This window comes from Taudactylus pleione, unplaced genomic scaffold, assembly GCF_031769625.1.
Source record: "Taudactylus pleione unplaced genomic scaffold, aTauple2 ptg000377l, whole genome shotgun sequence".
Classification (NCBI taxonomy): domain Eukaryota; kingdom Metazoa; phylum Chordata; class Amphibia; order Anura; family Myobatrachidae; genus Taudactylus; species Taudactylus pleione.
Window position 1 is genome coordinate 6176354 of NW_028284778.1, and position 20668 is coordinate 6197021.

At 43.9% G+C, this 20668-nt stretch overlaps 3 protein-coding genes across 3 annotated transcripts in view; 2 read left to right on the top strand and 1 right to left on the bottom strand.

The window, feature by feature from the left end:
- Positions 1 to 20668, top strand: part of LOC148508090 (uncharacterized) — a 95657-nt gene that overhangs the window by 47279 nt on the left and 27710 nt on the right. The window lies entirely within an intron of this gene.
- LOC148508091 (uncharacterized) lies at positions 1425 to 15668 on the bottom strand. Its single transcript, XM_088445175.1, is given in 6 exon segments — positions 1425 to 4279; positions 4281 to 6189; positions 7667 to 8111; positions 9318 to 9415; positions 9519 to 9597; positions 15590 to 15668. Coding segments are annotated over 5 exon segments (2568 nt in total). The 5' UTR covers positions 9553 to 9597; positions 15590 to 15668; the 3' UTR covers positions 1425 to 4197.
- LOC148508092 (uncharacterized) overlaps positions 16838 to 20668 on the top strand; it is a 30111-nt gene continuing 26280 nt past the window's right edge. The window contains exon 1 of the mRNA XM_088445289.1: positions 16838 to 16946. The gene's annotated coding sequence lies outside the window, so the exon portion shown is untranslated. The remainder of the gene's footprint in view (positions 16947 to 20668) is intronic.

A 20668-nucleotide genomic window follows, 5' to 3' on the forward strand; every position in this document is an offset into this window, starting at 1 on the left:
CATAAACAAATGTATACTTATACAGGAGACTGCCTGATATCAAAACTCTAGTTGCCTGCATACCTTCCTCATGTGGGATACAGGCTGCAAACATCAACAGAACATAACCAACAATTTAATGGCAGGTCATTCAATTCAGCCAAATAACTCAACAAACTGTTGGTATCCTTTAAGAGAGTAGGTTTGGCCAAAACACAAGGTTGTAATAAAGGGGTCTAGTTACTAAGCAGTGTTAGGAGACAGAGTGAAAAGTGATAGGTCTGTGATAAGGTGCCAGCCAATCAGCTCCCAACTGTCATTTTTCAAACACAGCCTGTGAGATGGCAGTTGGGAGCTGATTGGCTGGTACCTTATCACAGACTTATCATTTTCACTCTGTCTCATAACACTGCTTAGTAACTAGACCCCCAAAGTCTCCAAATAGGTAGAGGCTGGTATTTGAAGACACACATGTGTGAATAAGAAAAATATTGTTAAATACATTTCTATCCTATGCGCTAATAAGCTGCTGTGAGAAACCAACCACTAAATACTTGTGCTTAGTTCCTCCAGTTGAAGAGACATATATATCAAATAGCATTTAAATGGATGGTATATTGAAGTGGCACAACCTGATATGCTGTATAAGTCGGAAGCAGAAGCATTAGCTCCGTTTATTAAATGATTTCAGAGAAGCGGTAATTATGATGATTCAGTCAGGTGAAAGAATAAACCACTGATGATTGAAATAATAAATCATCCATAACATCTTACTTCTAATGAGAATTATTGGTTTATACCACTTTGAATCAAAGTTCTGTCACATATAACACACTGAAGTGGTATGATTAATAGTACATAGCCTGACATGTTACGAAAAGCCGCAAACAGATCAAGGGCTCTGTCTACAGAGTGATCTGAGATAAGGGATAATGAAGGTAAGTAACCTGTGGCTGTAAATCAGTATTAGTTTCACATAAGAATAAGACACCTCGGAAAACTTAGCTGTCTTCCTATTTAAGTCCTACAAATTGAATGGACAAATTTGAGAATAATAGGAAGCACTACAAATAAGGGAACTATGGCACACAACGAGGTGCTAAGGCAAACAATTAGATTAATAACAGCCACTATAAAATAACATAATTAAACAAAAAATAATAAAAGTCAGGACTGCCAGGTCTAGCTGTTAAGAAATGACGATTCTTTAAACAGCAAAAAGATACTTTACTGATACATATATACATTGCAACAGTAGAATAGATTATTTGTTAGTGAAACAATTCTATCAAACAGTCTAAGTTCTAAATAGGCTTAGGACAAATGTAGAAAATACTCAATAACAAACAGAATACAAATTAATGAATATAAATAATACAAGGACACACATTATGACAATAAATTTAATTTTCACAATTAAATATTTATTTATTTTTTGAGCACTTTCCATTTTCATCACTTTATTTGTTATTTGTAATTTTAACATATTTCGCTGGTCATGTTAAGATTATTGTTCCCATTGGTCCATTTTTATAAAGAAAATATAATAAAAGTTACATTTTAATTTCCAATAATATTGCATAACTTAGTGTGCCAATTTCAGGATGCTTTTTTCTTTTGTGACATATATGCCAGGTACTGTTATTTAATTTACCATCTAATAATAACAAATAGAAAATAAGAATGGTGACCTAAATTATAGTTTATTAGACACTGTGCAAAGTACAATATATAGGAGTCAGTATAAGACATACAATAGTCAAGTAATGCACTGTAACTTGCATAGGAAATGCATAAACTATAGCAACAGAATACAAATAATCTAATGTGTAAGTTGTGACATAGATGCCAGCATCAAATCAATTAAAGCATAATTGTCACCAACACACAGCGCAGGCAGCCATTTTGGGGCATTATTTAAAATACAGCAATCGATTAATAAATAAAGTACCTCAATGATGTCACTGGCTCTTAGTGTGGTGATAGGCTGCATTCTCAGTGATGTCACTAGTTCCTAGTGATTGGATAGACTGTACTCTCAATGGGACATGGACCGATGTCACTGATTACTAACAATAGCAACTGTGCAAGTCCAAGATGGCTGCTTCTATTATACAAATATGCAAAGTGCTTGAATCCTATTGGGAAAAAGGTACTATACAGGTTGAGTCTCCCATATCCAAATATTCCAAAATACGGAATAATTTTGGCATGACTGAGATAATAAAACCTTTGATTTTTGATGGTTCAATGTACACAAACTTTGTCTAAGGCACAAATTATTAAAAATATGGTATAAAGTGACCTTCAGGCTGTGTGTATAAGGTGTAAATGAAACATAAATGTATTTAATGTATGTACACTAACTTTGCCTGAGCCACAAAATTATTGAAAATATTGTAAAAAATTAGTCGCAGGCTATGTGTATAAGGTGTATATAACACATAAATGCATTCTGTGTGTATATTGGGGTCCCATTCCCAAGATATTTCATTATGATATGCAATTATTCCAAAATACGGAATATTCCGTTATCCAAAATACCCCTGGTCCCAAGCATTGTGGATATGGGAGACTCAACCTGTATACACAAATAATGTTACTACAGATTTCTTACACACTGATCAGCCATGACATTAAAACCACCTGCCTAATATTGTGTATGTCCCCCTCATGCCACCAAAAAAGCTTTGACCTGTGGAGGAATGGACTACACAAGACCTGTGAAGGAGTCCTGTGGTATCTGGCACTGAGTTGGCAGCAGATCCTTTAAGCCCTGTACTTTGGGAGGTTGGGCCTCCTTGGCTCAGACTTGTTTTTCCAGCTCGTCCCTCAGATGCTCAGACTGAGATCTGGGAAATTTAGAGGCCAAGTCAACACCTTCAACTGTTTTTCTATGTTCCTCAAACTGCCCCTAAATGATGTTGCAGTGTGGCCGGGCCCATTATCCTGCTGTACTGCCACTGCCAACACTCACATGAATGCCAAAACCCCAGGTCTCCCAGCAGCACATTGCCCAGAGAATCACACTGCGGCCTGACTCAGAGATGAACGCTATACTGATGTTCATGCAGCTGTGAAATTATTGGTGTTTTGTGCATGATTCAATTGCATTGCGCGCGTGCTGTGAATGAATTGCGCTCGCTGTGAGGATTCCCTTGCAATTAATTGACAGAAAGAGACCATTTTGTGGGTGGGTACGGGAGTGTCGGGGTTGTTTCCCTGGGCGTGTACTAGGCAGCACCTGTGATTGCACACACAGAAAACAAAGCTCCAGCGTCTCATATCTGCGTCCAATGCTGTCTATGCTGTGGAAAACTACGAAGGCTCCGGTGGGCATCTCAATACAAACTCTGCCGACTGGTGCATTAATATTTTTTAGCAGTTGCCAAGTAGCAAAATTTGCAATGTTTGCGTTACCATATAACTGTGACTCAGGCCCTGACTCTGCTGCCTTGCTTTTTTCCTATAGTGCATCCTGGTGCCATCTCTTCCCCAGGTAACCTGCACACACACCTGACCGTCCACATTATGTAACAGAAAATAAGATTCATCAGACCAGGACATCGTCTCCTATTGCTCCATGGCCCAGTTCTGGCGCTTGGTCATTGTAGATACGTTTAGCAGTGGACAGAGGTCAGCATGGGCACTCTGATTGGTTTATGGCTACTCAAGTCCATACACAACAAGATTTGTGTTCTGACACCATTCTATCATAGCCAACATTCTTTTTTCAGCAATTTGTGCTACAGTAGCTGTACTGTGGGATCTGACCAGAATGGCTAGCCTTTGCTCCCTATGAGCATCAATGAGCCATGGGGGCCATGACCCAGTCAACAGTTTACCGATCGTCCTTCCTTGGACCAATTTTGGTAGATACTAACCACTGCATACCAGGAACACCCCCAAAGACCTGCTGGTTTTGGAGATGCTCTGACCAGTCATCTATAATCACAATTTGGCCCTTATCAAAGTCGCTCAGATCCATACACTTGCCCATTTTTCTTCTTCCAACACATCAACATAAAGAACTAAGTGTTCACTTGCTGCCTAATATATCCCACACCTTGACAGGTGCCATTGTAATGAGATAATTAATATTATTCACTTCACCTATCAGTGGTATAAATGTTATGGTTGACCAGTTCAAATAAAATATTATTGCATCCTCTTTTCGTGTCTCTCAACTCAAGGAAATTTATCTGTGACTTTCTGATGTCACAATAGCTGGTTCTCACCTGTGTGACTTCTCTCATGTGTAACAAGATGTGATTTGTGTGTAAAACGTTTCCCACACTTATGGCTTCTCACCAGAGTGTCTTCTCTGATGTTTAATAAGATGAGATTTCTGTCTAAAACATTTCTCACACTCAGAACATGAAAATGGCTTCTGACCTGTGTGACATCTCTGATGTCTAACAAGATGTGATTTACAGGTAAAACATTTCCCACACTCAGAACATGGAAATGGCTTCTCACCTGTGTGAAGTCTATGATGTCTAACAAGATGTAATTTGCGTGTAAAACATTTCCCACACTCAGAACATAGAAACGGCTTCTCACCTGTGTGACTTCTCTGATGTGTAACAAGATCTGCTTTCTGTGTAAAACATTTCCCACACTCAGAACATAGAAATGGTTTCTCACCTGTGTGACTTCTCTCATGTCTAACAAGGAATGTTTTCTGTGTAAAACATTTCCCACACTCAGAACATGGAAATAAATTCTCACCTGTGTGACTTCTCTGATGTATAACAAGATGTGATTTACATGTAAAACATTTTCCACACTCAGAACATAGAAATGGTGCCTCATCTGTATGAGTTATCTGATGTCTAACAAGAGCTGATTTCTGTCTAAAAAATTTCCCACACTCAGAACATGGAAATGGCTTCTCACCTGTGTGACTTCTCTGATGTCTAACAAGATCTGTTTTCTGTATAAAACATTTCCCACACTCAGAACATGGAAATACTTTCTCACCTGTGTGACTTCTCTCATGTCTAACAAGATATAGTTTCTGTGTAAAACATTTCCCGCACTCAGAACATGGAAATGATATCTCACCTTTATGAGTTCTCTCATGTCTAACAAGAGCCGATTTGTGTGTAAAAGACTTCTCACACTCAGAACATGGAAATGGTTTCTCACCTGTGTGACTTCTCTCATGTCTAACAAGGTATGTTTTTTGTGTAAAACATTTCCCACACTCAGAACATGGAAATGGTTTATCACCTGTGTGACGTCTCTCATGTCTAACAAGAGATGGTTTCTGTGTAAAACATTTCCCACACTCAGAACATGGAAATGATATCTCACCTTTATGAGTTCTCTCATGTCTAACAAGAGCCGAATTGTGTGTAAAAGACTTCTCACACTCAGAACATGGAAATGGTTTCTCACCTGTGTGACTTCTCTCATGTCTAACAAGGTATGTTTTTTGTGTAAAACATTTCCCACACTCAGAACATGGAAATGGTTTATCACCTGTGTGACGTCTCTCATGTCTAACAAGAGATGGTTTCTGTGTAAAACATTTCCCACACTCAGAACATGGAAATCGTTTCTCATCTGTGTGACTTCTCCCATGTCTAACTAAAGATGTTTTCTGTCTAAAACATTTCCCACACTCAGAACATGGAAATAGTTTCTCACCTGTGTGACTTCTCTGATGTTTAACAAGATGTGATTTGCATGTAAAACATTTCTCACACTCAGAACATGGAAATAGTTTCTCACCTGTGTGACTTCTCTGATGTTTAACAAGATGTGATTTGCATGTAAAACATTTCTCACACTCAGAACATGAAAATGGCTTATCACCTGTATGTATTTTCTCATGTATATCAAGATCTGATTTCTGTGTAAAACATATCTCACACTCAGAACATGTTAATGAATTCTCACCTGTGTACATTTTTAGATGTGTAACCGAATGTGATTTATGTGTAAAACATTTCCCACGTTCAGAAAAGGAAATTATTGGATCGCCACCGTGATCTGTACTATGTGCAGCAATATGTGAGTTTCCAGAACATTGCTCAAGAATAGAGGGATCAGATGATATATCTTCATTGTGAAGGGCTGGATGTATATTTAGGGTTATGCAGTTTTGTACTGGATACCCTTGTGTGATTTTCTTATCTTCTAATTTAAAATCTGGGGACCATACGACATGTCCTTCTGAGGTATTCCTTGTACTGTGTCCATCTGGTAGAAATAAAATAGGTAACTAAGTATCCCGTAACAAAAGCATCATTACACAATATTTTATCTCACACCTATTTCCATAGGATTGTGCTTAGTACAACCTCAAGCAGAACACTTTGGGATGGTACCGTTCACTCATAAACATAATACTTTAGAAGGAAATATGGGGAGTTTTCCGAGAGAGTATTAGGGAAGTCCAGAGAATTGAGGGGTGTTCGTCTCTTACTCATCCCGCCTGTGGATGTCGGATCTGGAGAGAATGTCATTGTGGGCAACACGCAAGTTGTGTCCTAAGTGGTGCAATGGCAAGCCTTAAACCAAAGGGATTCAAGTTCAGCCAATCAGTGCCTATTTCAAACATGGCACCCACAGTTTGAAACAAGAAGCACAGCCAATAGAAAGCTAATCTGGAGCAGCTGTGGGGAGCCACGATTGTGGAGAGAGCTCAGTCACGTGGCAGCACTTCAATAAAGAAGAGCTCCTAGGAGGAAGCGTTCTGACAGCTCCATGGGAAGAAGTGGGGACTCTTCTTATGTGGTATTTAGCAGTTTATTGCGGAGAAACTGCGATCAGTGGCTAGAAGGGAAGCAAGTCACGACCGTAATGGACATTAAAAACATCTTTATATGGAAACAGTTGATGAAAAAAATGGCTCCAGAAATAAAATAAAAAATGGATGGTGTACAGAAATCCCACCACCCAGAGAGAGCAGCAGCATTAGCTGCCTAATTTCTGACTAACCATCCCTAAGGGAGGGGAACTAGCGGAGGAGCAAGTGCAAATGTGCGGACGGCCTCATCAGATCAAGATACACCACTGGTTACATCATGCCCCATGCCGCTACATACCCCAGCTGCACACCCTAGTGCACCCAGACCTCACAGTCCAGCATTACTCAACCCTAGGAGATGCTACACTTGTTGGCAGCCGGGAAACGTATGAGATTGCAAGACAAGCTGTGTCCCGAGTGGCAGTGTATCAAGAAACATTCGTTAATGGTGGGGAGGGGTACTAAGCAACATAATCTACAAGGGGGAGGGGTTAGCGGCAATCAGGAAGGCTACCCCTGTAAATATGAAAAGACATGTACAACCCGTCAAAGTTAATGGCCAAGAACTGTAAGGGTTCCGGAATTCAAAGGCCTCTATTACCCTGATATAGCCCAGTTTAGTTCCACATAACCAATGGCTAAATAACAGGAAAATCTAAATTTCAATGGCAGGCGGCCAGATTACAGTTATCCCCATGGCATGGGTTCATTTGGATTTGGGCCAGGGTTTGGGGTACATGAATGGGCTTACTGGACAGATTTCCAACTTCTGTGATTTCAGAAAATGATTAGGACCAAGGGCTGACTAGTTATTTTGTATCTTTGTGTGTTTGAACCGATAGAGGAGGGTGTAGGATAAGACATTTTTCTAGTGACAGAGCAAGGAAAATATGTGACTCTTTTCTGTATTAAGTGGTTATTACTCACCTGTGCCGATCTCTTTAGGGATTTCTTCCTCCTTACACTGCTGATCACCCCTCACAGAAGTCTCTTCTTCTCCCTCCATATCTTCTGTCTTTATATCACTCACATACATCTCCTCTTCTCTCTTTATATCTTCTGCCTTATTATCAGTCACATACGTCTCTTCTTCTCTCTTTATATCTTCTGCCTTATTATCAGTCACATACGTCTCTTCTTCTCCCTCTGTATCTTCTGCCTTTATATCAGTCACATACGTTTCTTCTTCTCCCTCTGTATCTTCTGCCTTTATATCAGTCACATACGTCTCTTCTTCTCCCTCTATATGTTCGGCCTTATTATCAGTCACATAAGTCTCTTCTTCCCTCTTTATATCTTCAGCCTTGATATCAGTCACAAACGTCTCATCTCCCTCTATATCTTCACCCTTAATATTCAAGTGGTCTTCACCCTATATAAACCAGCAATAAAGGAAGACATTAATAATTACTGATTTCAGTAAGAGAATAAACAATACAAATAATGGAACACACTCAGCTTGTCACACATCATATAGTGAAAGTCACTTTTGTATTTGGTGAGTTGCTCATTGACTTACACCCTTGACTGCTCAGTTCCACAAGACTGATGACCATAGGTCCAGCCAGGGAAATGTGCAGGTCAAGAACCACATTTCAAGAAGTCCCCTGAAAGGGTTTATCTACCTCCCTCTTAACTAGTCTCACTGTATCCTTACCAGCAGGAGTCAGCACCTAACACTGACACTGTTCTAATCCCGCAGAAGCGCTGTCTTCCTCAATAAATGGTTGGGCCCTGCATACTGTGTTTGCCTTTCATTTCCCTACACACCCACATCTTACACACCGCCTGTCTGAGTTATGCAATACTCTCCACTATATATATTCTATAGTACAGACAAGCACAACACTCACACACGTCTCGTCCACACCATTCTCTACAGCCTATCACCAGCTCACACTCTCTACTGATAAATCACATGTTCTAATCCCTCTCTTCCATTTCAATTTCCCCACCACCTTCTCCCGTCACCACCACACTCCCTCCACCTCCAGTACCCCCCACACACCCTTTAGGCCACACCACACTTCCCTTTCCCCATCTTCCCTGCACCCCACGACAAGATGATGATCGCTGGACTCCGGAGGAAATATTGTTCTCTAAGAGAGTAGTCGTACCAAAATATTCCCCACACCAAGGCCAACTTATTGAGGTAAGTAGTAGCTTTTTTTTTTTTTAAGATGAGGAGGATGGAGGCAGATTCTGCAATGTCTCTCAGGAGTCTTACTAAAAGGTGGCCATACTAGATGCCCAGCCCACCGAAAGTCCACAGTACTAACCTTTTCCATCTTTACTCCGGTCTATTATGTAACCAAACCTCCATCTTATTACAGCTGCTCCGCAGATCACATAGGAGGTCTAAGTACTGAGCCTTGGAGAGAGATAAAGTGGACGGAGTTAAAATACCACCCAATCAGCTCTTAACTTTCATTTTTTAAACACAGCCTGTAAACTGACATTTAGGAGCTGATTGGTAGGTATTTTATCTCTGTCCACTTTCTCTCTCCAAGGCTTTGTACATAGACCCCATAGTGATAAGTCACTGTGGTATATTGGCGAGACCCTAAACCCCACCTACCTGATCTTCCTGTGGGGTCCTGTGATTCTCCTCTGTACAATACTGTGAATAAAGAGAATGCGGACATCTCTCTGGGGTATTTCTGTTACTGGGTCCATCTGTAGGAGACACACAGTGACTGAGTACATTGTATATTTGTGATTATCAGGTGTTGTGTATATAGGTAATCAGAGAACGTGCTTCCCATTAGTCTCCTCTTACCCAATGATGTGAGTGGTTGTTGATTCTCCATCATCACGTCCTTGTACAAATCCTTATGTGTTTCTATATACTCCCCCTCCTGCAATGAGACATAGACAGTGACATCCTGACACCTTATAGGAACCTGACACACAGAATGATACAGTCATCACCCAGACACATCCCCTGATGTTACTGTAGAAGGTAACATTAAATGTCCATCTAGTTTGTTTTTTAGACGTTAAATGTGTAAAATATACACTAGATGGGCCAATTTTACAATCTGATCCACCATCCATTTACCTCACCTGTAGGTCCTGACCTCATCGTTGGGCCCCCACTCTGTGTCCTCTGGCTACAGCCGGCCTCCATGGACGAATCATCAGCTGTGATCATGTCCATGCAGTGGGGGCTGGTCATATACAATCTTATACTGGCCGGCCCATGGGAGATGTTAGGAGAGGTAAGGGCTATGTACACAGTACTAGGCACTGCATATAGACCACAGTCACAGGTAGGACAGGGGCTGTATGTATACAATGAGACATTCTTGTCTAATCTGCATCAATTACAAAATTCCACAAAAGTGGAAAGTATCTTCTTATTGTAAAACTTAATTACATATAAAAATACAGTAATAGCTGTAAGCAGCAAAGTCTCAGGAATGTATCAGTGATAGAGAACACAACATACTGTGAGCAATGTAATATCTCCCATCCTAATGTCACTATAAGAACACATTGGCCCTCATTCAGAGGCGGTCGCAATAAGCGATCGCTCTCTCTGAATGAGGGCGGCCGCTTCATTTTTGAAGTGCGGCCTCCTGGTCGTTAGTTAAGCTGTGGGTTACCACCCACAGCTTAACGAACGACCAGGTTGATCGGGGCTTGCGACGAGACCCTAAGATTGGGTCTCGGCAACCGCAAGCTCCATGGAGCTTTCTGCTCTGATGGAGCAGGAAGCTCCCCACTGACGATGTCAGTGCAGCCGCCCACAAAAAGGTAGGCGTTCCTTAAGGAAACCACCCCCTGGCCCGCCTACAAAACGGGGCGAGCTGTCGATCAACATCAACAGCCGCCCCTTTTGTAGCGAGCTCCGGAGTGAGAGAGTTTCTCTCTCGCTCCGGGCTTGAGCACGCGCAGTGCATCCGCTGCGCGTGCGCAGGACTACCCATCGACCCGGTTGCGAGCACATCGGTGCTTGCGACCGGGTCTGAATGAGACCCATTGTGTATAGTGAAGACACAGAGCTGTGTACATGGCACCTAATGTCACTACATACAAACACATGGCCGCTGTAACACCTACATGATGGTATAAACTCTATATATTACACAGAGAAACAACATGAGACAGATGCTATAACACTAATAAGATGGTTCCATAGAGGATGTTACAACTACACATAGTATTCCCGGCAACATCCTAATGTACACACTTACTGATATACATCACAGGTTAGGGTTATGCTATAATATATATGCCATCAAATGTTACTTGTCACGCTGGGCAGGAGGCTTCTCCAAAGGCTACACCTAACACACAGGAGGCCTCACTGACAAGAGAACATGGGGGGGGGGGCTGTATTATTAGTAGTGATGTCACTGTGACATTTCCAGCATCCCTCACTTTCCCAGTCAGACACACTGACAGACCAGTAAGTCTCCTCTTTTCTCCAAGTCATAGAGTCCTGGTCAGTGTTTCTCAGAGCTTTTCTCAGTGATCACCCCGATGCACACTGACCAATATATACAGCCTGATATCATACCGGCTACACACTGACCAGTATATACAGCCTGATATCATACCGGCTACACACTGACCAATATATACAGCCTGATATCATACCGGCTACACACTGACCAGTATATACAGCCTGTTATCATAACGGCTACACACTGACCAGTATATACAGCCTGATATCATACCGGCTACATGATGACCAGTATATACAGCCCAATATCATACCGGCTACACACTGACCAGTATATACAGCATTATATCATACCGGCTACACACTGACCAGTATATATAGCCTGATATCATAACGGTTACACACTGGCCAGTTTATTAGTGTCCACTGTAGGTCTGGGCGCAGGGTAGGGCGCCGGCTTTAGAGAAGGGGCACATTTTCGCTCCGAAGGCGTGTGCACACCAGAAAAGGGGACGTATCTTTCAGATGCATCGCCTTTTCGTCACTCTTGGGGGCGTTTCCGGCACTTACGGAGATGACGGGCTACCTCCAAGTGCTGCCGTCAGTGTAAATGGATGCCAGGCGCCATTCACCGGCGGTGACCGCTACACCCCACTGCAACACTGCGACCCGCGGGTGAGGACGCCACCCGAAGGCTGTTTCAGCAGGGCCCCGCGCCGGAAGGGAGGGTGCTTTTTGCCCTTTAGAAATAGGGCAGGGCGTGGTGCGGCATCCCGCTTAAACAGCCTAGTGGGAACGCTAGTAAATACAGCCTATCATACCGGATACACACTGACCAGTTTATACAGTATGACATCACACTGATTACACACTGACCAGTACGTACAGTCCAATATCATACCGGCTACACACTGAGCAGTATATGCAGCTTGATATCATACCGGCTACACACACACTGACCAGTATATACAGCCTGATATCATACCGGTTACACACTCACCAGTATATACAGCCTGATCTCATACCAGCTACACACTGACCAGTATATACAGCCTGATATCATACCGGCTACATACTGACCAGTATATACTGCCTGATCTCATACCGGCTACCCACTGACCAGTATATAACAGCTTGATATCACACCGGCTACCCACTGACCAGTATATACAGCTTGATATCACACCGGCTACACACTGACCAGTACGTACAGCCCGATATCATACCGACTACACACACTGACCAGTATATACAGCCTGATATTATACCGGCTACACACTGACCATTATACTACACACTGACCCAGTGATTGCAAATATTCGCTATAGCGTGTATTTTACTCGAATATGAGGACCGGGGACTCACTTTTGCAAAATGGGTGGGTCCCCGGGGACGCGTTCCACTGTGGCCAATCCCCTAGCCCCAATTGAATTATTGATGTCTCCCTGGCCCGACCAGGGAAGACTATAAAAAGCGAAGGTGGAGCTAGCCAGCCTAAGTTCAGCAGTAGCGTTTTCCCTTGATGCTGCAGTTTCCCCGGCACCCGGCGGCAGGATGGCCTCGGCACCCGGGTAGCCCCGACAGCAGGAAGTCCCCGGCGGGAGGACGTTTGTGGCACCCTGTGGTAGGATGGCCCTGGCAGAACAGGCCCCGGCGGGAGGATGGCTCCGGCACCCGGACGTCCCTGGCACCAGGACAGGCCCCAGCGGAAGGACGTCCCTGGCACCCAGGCGACAGGACAGGCCCCGGCGGGAGGTAGGCCACAGGAGCAGGACAGGATCCTGTGGGAGGACGTCCCTGGCACCCGGCGACAGGACAGGCACCCGGATGGCCCCAGCACTTGGCAGGAGGTAAGCCCCGACGGGAGGCCGGCCTCGGCACCAGGAAGGGAGGTAGGCCCCGGTACATACAGGACAGGTGCTGTTGCTGGTAGAGGGGCAGAGGATAACTACCTGCGGCTGCTGGCTCTGCAGTGAAGAGTGCCGGGAGGAGGTGTAAAGCCAGGTCGGGTGGCACCAAATTAATTTTAGAGTTCATGACACCTGGTGCCTGTAGCAATAGCATCTAATATATAACAGCAGTGATCACAAATAATATGGGTGGAGGAGGGCAGCTGCTACTTCTACTACTTTAAGCTTCTCGATAATCTACCTCCTTCCCAGCCCCAGCACTGCCTGCCCCTAAAATCCTCCTTGTCCCACCCAGTGCTGCCCCAGATGTTAATTACCAATACCCCCTCCCTACACCCAGTACTGCCTGTCCTAACCCACTCTTTGCCCCCCAGTAATACCCCAGCTATCATCTCCACTTGCTCCCTCCCTACCACCAGCACTGCCTGCCCCTAACCTCTGAATGCCCCTAGTACTGCCCCAGTTGCTATTCACCCTTGCCCTCTCTATGCCAGCCTCTACCTGCCTTTACCCACAAGCTCTACCCCAACTGCTACCTGTCCCCAGCACTGTCCCAACTGCTGCCTGCCCTCACCCTCCATAATATGTAATGGGACCCAGAAACAGTGGAGTATGACCCCAATTTTGTAAAGCGAGGGGTCCCCGGGACTCACAAATGGTTTCTTTCTGCGCGATTACTGATGACCAGTATATACAGCCTGACATATCAGCTACACACTGACCAGTATATAAAGCTTGATCTCATACTGGATACACACGGACCAGTATATTCAGCCCGATATATAATACTGGCTACACACTGACCAGTACATACAGCCCGATATCATACCGGATACAGATACAACACAAATGCGGAGCGCTATCTCTAAAGGCCTAATTATTACACTTAAATACAGGTAATAGAAAATGATTTCATATTCCACCAGCGGATCAGACAGAGACAAGATACAATAAAAACATGAAAATAATCCATATGGACTATTATATGAAGACCCAGAAAAACACAGAGATTATAACTCTGTGCATAAGGACTGAGACCTGCTAAGACTCTCTTTATCATTTGCTGGGACTATATCTGCATAAATTTAACTCGTTCGGTTGCTGTTGTTCAGTAATATAAATGCATGACTGGAGGATTTTCAATTCCTGTAGTATATCCAATTCAGGACACTATTGACACGAACTGGCAGCAGTGTTGCACATTACTACAGATCCAACAATTAAGGGTATACAGGTTCGATTTTATGACAATGTATCAAGTGGTTTGTTATTTTTAATCACACATATTCAATTGCATTTATTATATTTTATTGTATGTATAACATTGCTTTTTTTATATTTATTTTTTAATCTTTGTGTTTTTCTGGGTCTTCATATAATAGTCCATATGGATTATTTTCATGTTTTTATTGTATCTTGTCTCTGTCTGATCCGCTGGTGGAATATGAAATCATTTTCTATTACCTGTATTTAAGTGTAATAATTAGGCCTTTAGAGATAGCGTTCCATATTTGTGTTGTATCTGTTGATATTCTACGAGGGTCAGCTCCTCTACTGGTAGCAGCAATTATCTGAGGCCCGTTTTAAGGTGTCTTTCTAAATTATTCCACACCCAATTTTTCACTAATAGTATTTTTATTCATTATTACTCCTTTAGCTGCATAGCGCCCCTTTTTTTTTTTTTCCTTTTGTCATACCGAATACACACTGACAAGTATATACAGCCTGATATACCGGATAAACACTGACCAGTGTTTACAGCCTAATATAACGGATGGACACTGACCAGTGTTTACAGCCTGAAATCATACGGGCAAGGGCAAAATTTTATACGTAATGGTACAGCAGTGCTACCATCTCCATCACATACATTAGACAGGGATTGGCATAAGTAACATTCGTATAGTATTGTAAGGACAGCTACACTGTGCTCTGATAAACAATCCTACTGCAAAGTGCTAGATAGATGATAGATATGGGATCCTGTATCATGATGCACTGGTGTAAATAGTGTGTAGGGAATCTTATCCTAAAATCAGGTGTCCGGGAGCTGTGTGGGGTCTCTATGCGCTCACTAAAGGAGAACATTGGGCACAGCGGCGAGAGGGAAGAGTACACAGGAGGGCAGAAGGGGTACAGACATGGGGAGAGGAGAACAGGGGACATAGGGGTGGGAGAGGCGAGTATACAGGAGAGCAGAAGGGGTACAGACATGGGGAGAAGCGAACAGGGGTGGGATGGGAGAGGACACACGAGGGCGGAAGAGGTACAGACATGGGGAGAGGGGAACAGGGGTGGGAGGGGAGAGGACCAGAACCGTAGCTAGACATTTTGGTGCCCTGTGCGAGAAAGTTCATTGGTGCCGCCCACTACATATATATATATATATATACACATTTATTTATTTGCTTTATTAATAAATTCAGCAGCACAGGAGTTGTAATGGATGGGGTCTGGGGCAGGCTGCTGGGCTGGCCACTACTTTTGATACTGCCGCCCCAGTCTCTGTCTGGACCAGTCAGACCTCACCTGGCACTGGCAGGCCCTCGGTCCTGTGTCATCCAGATCCAGTCCTGTGTCCACCGCGTGACTCCCTCCCTGCCTGCCAGCCCCACCACACAGCAGCCTGCAGCTCCTCACTGAAGTCTGTGAGCCTTGGGCGGGGAGACGTCATGACGTCTCCGTCCCTCCTGTCCCAATAGGTTGCCGGGAGCCGGGACTCGGGATGTCAGAAGGAGGCGGGGAGGCTGCGGCTGTCTGCCTCCTCTGTGTTGGATGCCGCGGACACGCAGCAGCGGCCGCCCGGCGCTAGATTAAAGAACATTGAACAGACAGAATACTATTATATATGAGATGGTGGGTGGTCGGTGTTCCGCCCTCTGCAATGTTGCGCTCTGTTGGAGGCACCGACCGCACCACCCTAGCTACGGTCCTGGAGAGGACAAAGGAGGGCGGAAAAGGTACAGACATAGGGAGAGGGGAACAGGGGGCAGAGGGGTGGGAGGGGAGAGTACACAGGAGAGCAGAAGTGGTACAAACATGGGTAAAGGAAAACAAGCGGGTACTATATATTTTTAACATTTGTTTACAGCAACTGCTATAACATGTGCTACCTGTACAACAATACAATACTGATGGTGCAGACTGTGATGTAACAGGATACCAGGGTCTGCTTCCTTATATTATAATAACAGGAGTGTGCACCACCTGTGTTATAATAACAAGACACAAATGTTTGCTTCAATATTATTAAAATAGGACACAAGTCATATAATAATCACAAGGCACTAGAGACTGCTCCCCTGTACAACAATGACATTAGGAAAATAGGGCCTACTCCTGCTGTGTTATGAATATGATAAATATAAATACCATTACTAGCTGCCAGACACAGCGATTCCGTTGGCTACATAGAAATCACCCGGAAGATGTCCCTCCAAGGGGCGGAGCTTAGAAGGAAGCAGGATCTGTACACCTAATGCAGCAGAGAAGTCTGGTGGAACGCAAAGTCCGGAAGTCTGATGGAACGCATGCTCCGGTATTAGGTGATGACGTCAGGGTACAAATACTGAAGGAGATCTATCCACTTCTGGAATATTACACACCACACTTCCGGCCTGAGCGTTCCACCCGACATCGGGCCTGTGCGTTCCACCTGACATCGGGCCTGTGCGTTCCACCCGACATCGGACCTGTGCGTTCCACCTGACATCGGGCCCGGGTTGTTGCTAGCTGCCTGTGCATTTTACCTCACCCCGCCTCTTCCGGTCCACAGACCAGAGGTGACGTGTTCTCTTCTAGCATACTCCCGGTATCATATAATCGCTCTGTGCAGCGTGAACTGTGAAACAAAGCGAGGAGCGGCCACTGCTGTGTCTGGCAGCGGGTAATGATGTTTATTATTATTATACAAGGGGAGCAGGCTGTGTATATTTTACAGATGGCGCAGACGCTAGTGATGTTGTTATATTACAGCTGGAGCAGACCCTAGTGTGGTGTTAGTATAATAGTGGTGGAGTAGACTGTTGCCCTGCTATAATACAGGTGGTTCATTCTCAGTCTATGATTTGGGGGGAGCAGACTGGTGTCCTGCTATTATAGCACAGTTGGAGCAGACTCTGGTGCCATATTATAAAACAGTTGTCCAGACTTAAGGCCCCCATACATCAGCAATCGATTGTATATAAAAATCTGCAATGTATGGGCTTCACAGATCGCAGATTGCAACCTAAAAGTGATTGGAATTGTTAAATAAGATTGTCCAACATGTTGGATATCACAGATGGATTGGGGCTGTAGATTGCTAGTGTATGGACATGATCAGCAGATTTGCAGACCGTTACTAGTAAAACGATGGGCCTTACAAGATTGGCAGATCTGTGTTTGCTGCAATCGATCTGCAAATCACTGAAAAAGATCTGTAATGTATGGGCGCAGATTGCTAGATTGGGAAATCCTGAAGATCGGGCAATAAATCTTCAAATTGTTCAATTGTGCTTTTCAGATTGCTGATGTATGGGGGCCTTCCAGCTTCTTATTCAGAAAATGTTATATTAAAACATTTTAAATAAAGTTAGATCACTAAACTAACACTATGTAAACAAAGAATTGTGTCCCTTACAGAGTTTTCAATTGTTATTTTCCTGGCACAATAAGGATGTTGGCATGAATAGGACAGTAAAGCGGGCACAGGCACCACATTTTGTCATTTTGACTAATAAGCTGTAGTTGTGCAGGGGTTACATAGCCTCGGTCAACAAATTTTACACTTGGAACCCACAGAGGGTGGTAACATACATATGACCCACTTTGCCATTTGCCTTGACCAACAAGGATTTTAGCATGAAATAGGGCAGTAAAGCGGGCACAGGTACCAGATTTTGTCATTTTGAATAAGCACGTGTAGTTGTGCAGGGGCTAACTAGCCTCGGTCAACAAGTTTTACACTTGGGGTACTCCCCAAATTAGTAAAAGCAACACACCTCTGAGCTTGGTCTGGTATTGGAATACAGGAATAAAATTTGGTGTGGGGTTCACCTTTTATTCCGATAACCAGCACTAGGCTGGTTATAGGGAGGAAGGGGGTAACACTATAGCAGGGACACACACTTAGCGTATTTGGGGCTGGTTAATGCCATCACATTAACCAGCCCCAAACTATTCACCACAGTTCTGGAATCTCTTGGAAAGCTGGTACACCAGCAGTGGCGTAATGAGGGGGGTGCGTGTGGGGCACCTTGCCCTGGGCACCATCGGACAGACCCGGCAGAGGTGGGAGCTGACGGCCAGGGCGATGTCCACTGCTGTGACCAAGTGTTTGATCCCAGCGCCTTAGTCCTGCAGTCCGGTGCAGGACCCACGGTGGCTGATATGTGGGGCCGGCTGCTAGTTGAGTGCAGCTCGTGGACCGCTGGCCACTGAAGAGGGGTGATTATTTGAATTTGAGCCAATCACAGCGGTGACAATTTTGACAATCTGAGCCAATTACGGCGAGCGGACCAGCAGCCAATAGAAAGCGGCCACAGTGAGCCAATCGTTGTAAGCCGTGTCATGGCTGGCTACGCCCGTGGCGTCAGACGTCTCTGGGTGGAAGCGTCAGTTTGGTGGAAATGGGTGAAGAGCTCCAGTGGCCATGGCAGAGTCCAGAAGACACCGGGCTCAAAAGAGAAGAGCTCCAGCAGCTGCAGAAGCCACCAGGCTTAATAAAGAAGAGCTTCGGCGGCGCCGCTGCTGGCCAGAACGGGCCAGCGGCAGAAAAATGCAGCTGAGGACCGGAAAGTGCTGCAGTGGGTTGAAGTTAAAGAGCGAATCAAGCTCCTCACTGCAGCCTCTTCCACCGGACAGGTAGTACCTCTATGACGCCTTACCATCATTAACCCCTCCGTAGACCACCAGGTATGTGACCACCCTTTGTGGGTTCCTAGTGTAAAATATGTTGACCGAGGCTAGTTAACCCTTGCACAACTACAACTTCTTATTCAAAAGGACAAAATGTGGTGCCTGTGCCCGCTTTATTGCCCTATTCATGCAAAAACCTTGTTAGTCAAGGCAAATGGCAAGTGGGTCATATGTACCTGACCACCCTCTGTGGGTTCCAGCTTCTTATTCAAAATGACAAAATCTGGTGTCTGTGCCCGCTTTACTGCCCTATTTATGCCCAAAACCTTATTGTGCCAGGTAAAATACAATTGAACTCTGTAAGGGACATCATTCTTTGTTTACGTAGTGTTAACTTTGTGATCTAACTTTATTTAAATATTTTTTTTAACAAGTTTATTTGTAGATTTTACAGAAATTTAATAATACAACTATACATAATCCAATAAAGAGGTATATGAAATATTCAGATCGTCAAAACAATATGATATCGTGTTAGCACATACATCAACAATCCAAACTAATTAGAATAGATCATATAGAGCAAAACAAAATATTGGAAAATATACATGGAAAGCAGAACTACGTAGGGGGTAGAGAGATGAAAAAGAAAGAGAAGGAAAGAAGAGAAAAGAAGGGAAAAAAATGTTGAGCGGGACATGGGAGTTAGAGAGGAGACCGAGTCCATACTTCAACAGATAAATAGGTGGATTATGATCATTAAAGTAGAAGGTTCGAAAAGCCTGAGGGTGGGGATCTATGTGATGTGATGTGTTGTTGTAAAGAAACCAGTCATCCCAAACTATAAGAAACTTATGGGAAGTGTTATGGAGGTAAGCTGAAATTTTCTCCATGGCCGCCACATGCCAGATTTTATTTATAAGTTGTTGGTGAGGAGGAGGGTTGATATCTTTCCAGTGCCTTGCAACTAAACATCGAGCTGCATTTAAGATATGTGAAGAAAGCTTGTCAGCATGTGGGTTGAGGCCCTCAAGTGGACAGCCAAGGAGAAAAGACCAGGGAGATTTAGTCAGTGGTGATTTTAGTATTTCCGAGAGGAGGACAGCAACCTCATCCCAAAATTTGGCTATTTTAGGACATGACCACCATATGTGAATGTAGGTGCCTGCCTCGCCGCAATCTCTCCAGCAACGATCAGATGCTAGGTGATACATTCTATGTACCATCTGTACCAGGTACCATCTGTAGTATATCTTGTAGGCATTTTCCTTTATTAAGGTGGAGATGGAAGATTTGGATACCCTCTCTCGCACCACAGACCACGTGTCCTCATCAGGTGGACTCCCCAAATCCTTTTCCCATTGAAGTTCATGGCCAGGTGCATCTGATATATTAACAGTCAAAAAAGATTATAGATGACAGATATAATGCCTTTCATAAAAGGATTACGGAGACATAAAGACTCACAAGGTGTTAAAGATCTAACAATTGAATTGATGGGAAAAGAGTTAATAAAGTGACGTATTTGAATATAAGTAAAAGTATTAACAGAAGATATATTAAATTTATTCTGTAGGGAATCCAGAGGGGCGCACCCATCCGACTCAGGGAGATCAGACACCACCCTGATCCCACCTTTAATCCATGGAGAAAAACGGGCAAGGTTGAAGCCTGGGGAGAATGCTGGGTTCGACCAAATAGGGGTAATGGGGGATGGGTAGGTGGTAGTGTTAAAATGTGATTTACAGTAATCCCATATAGAGCATGTAA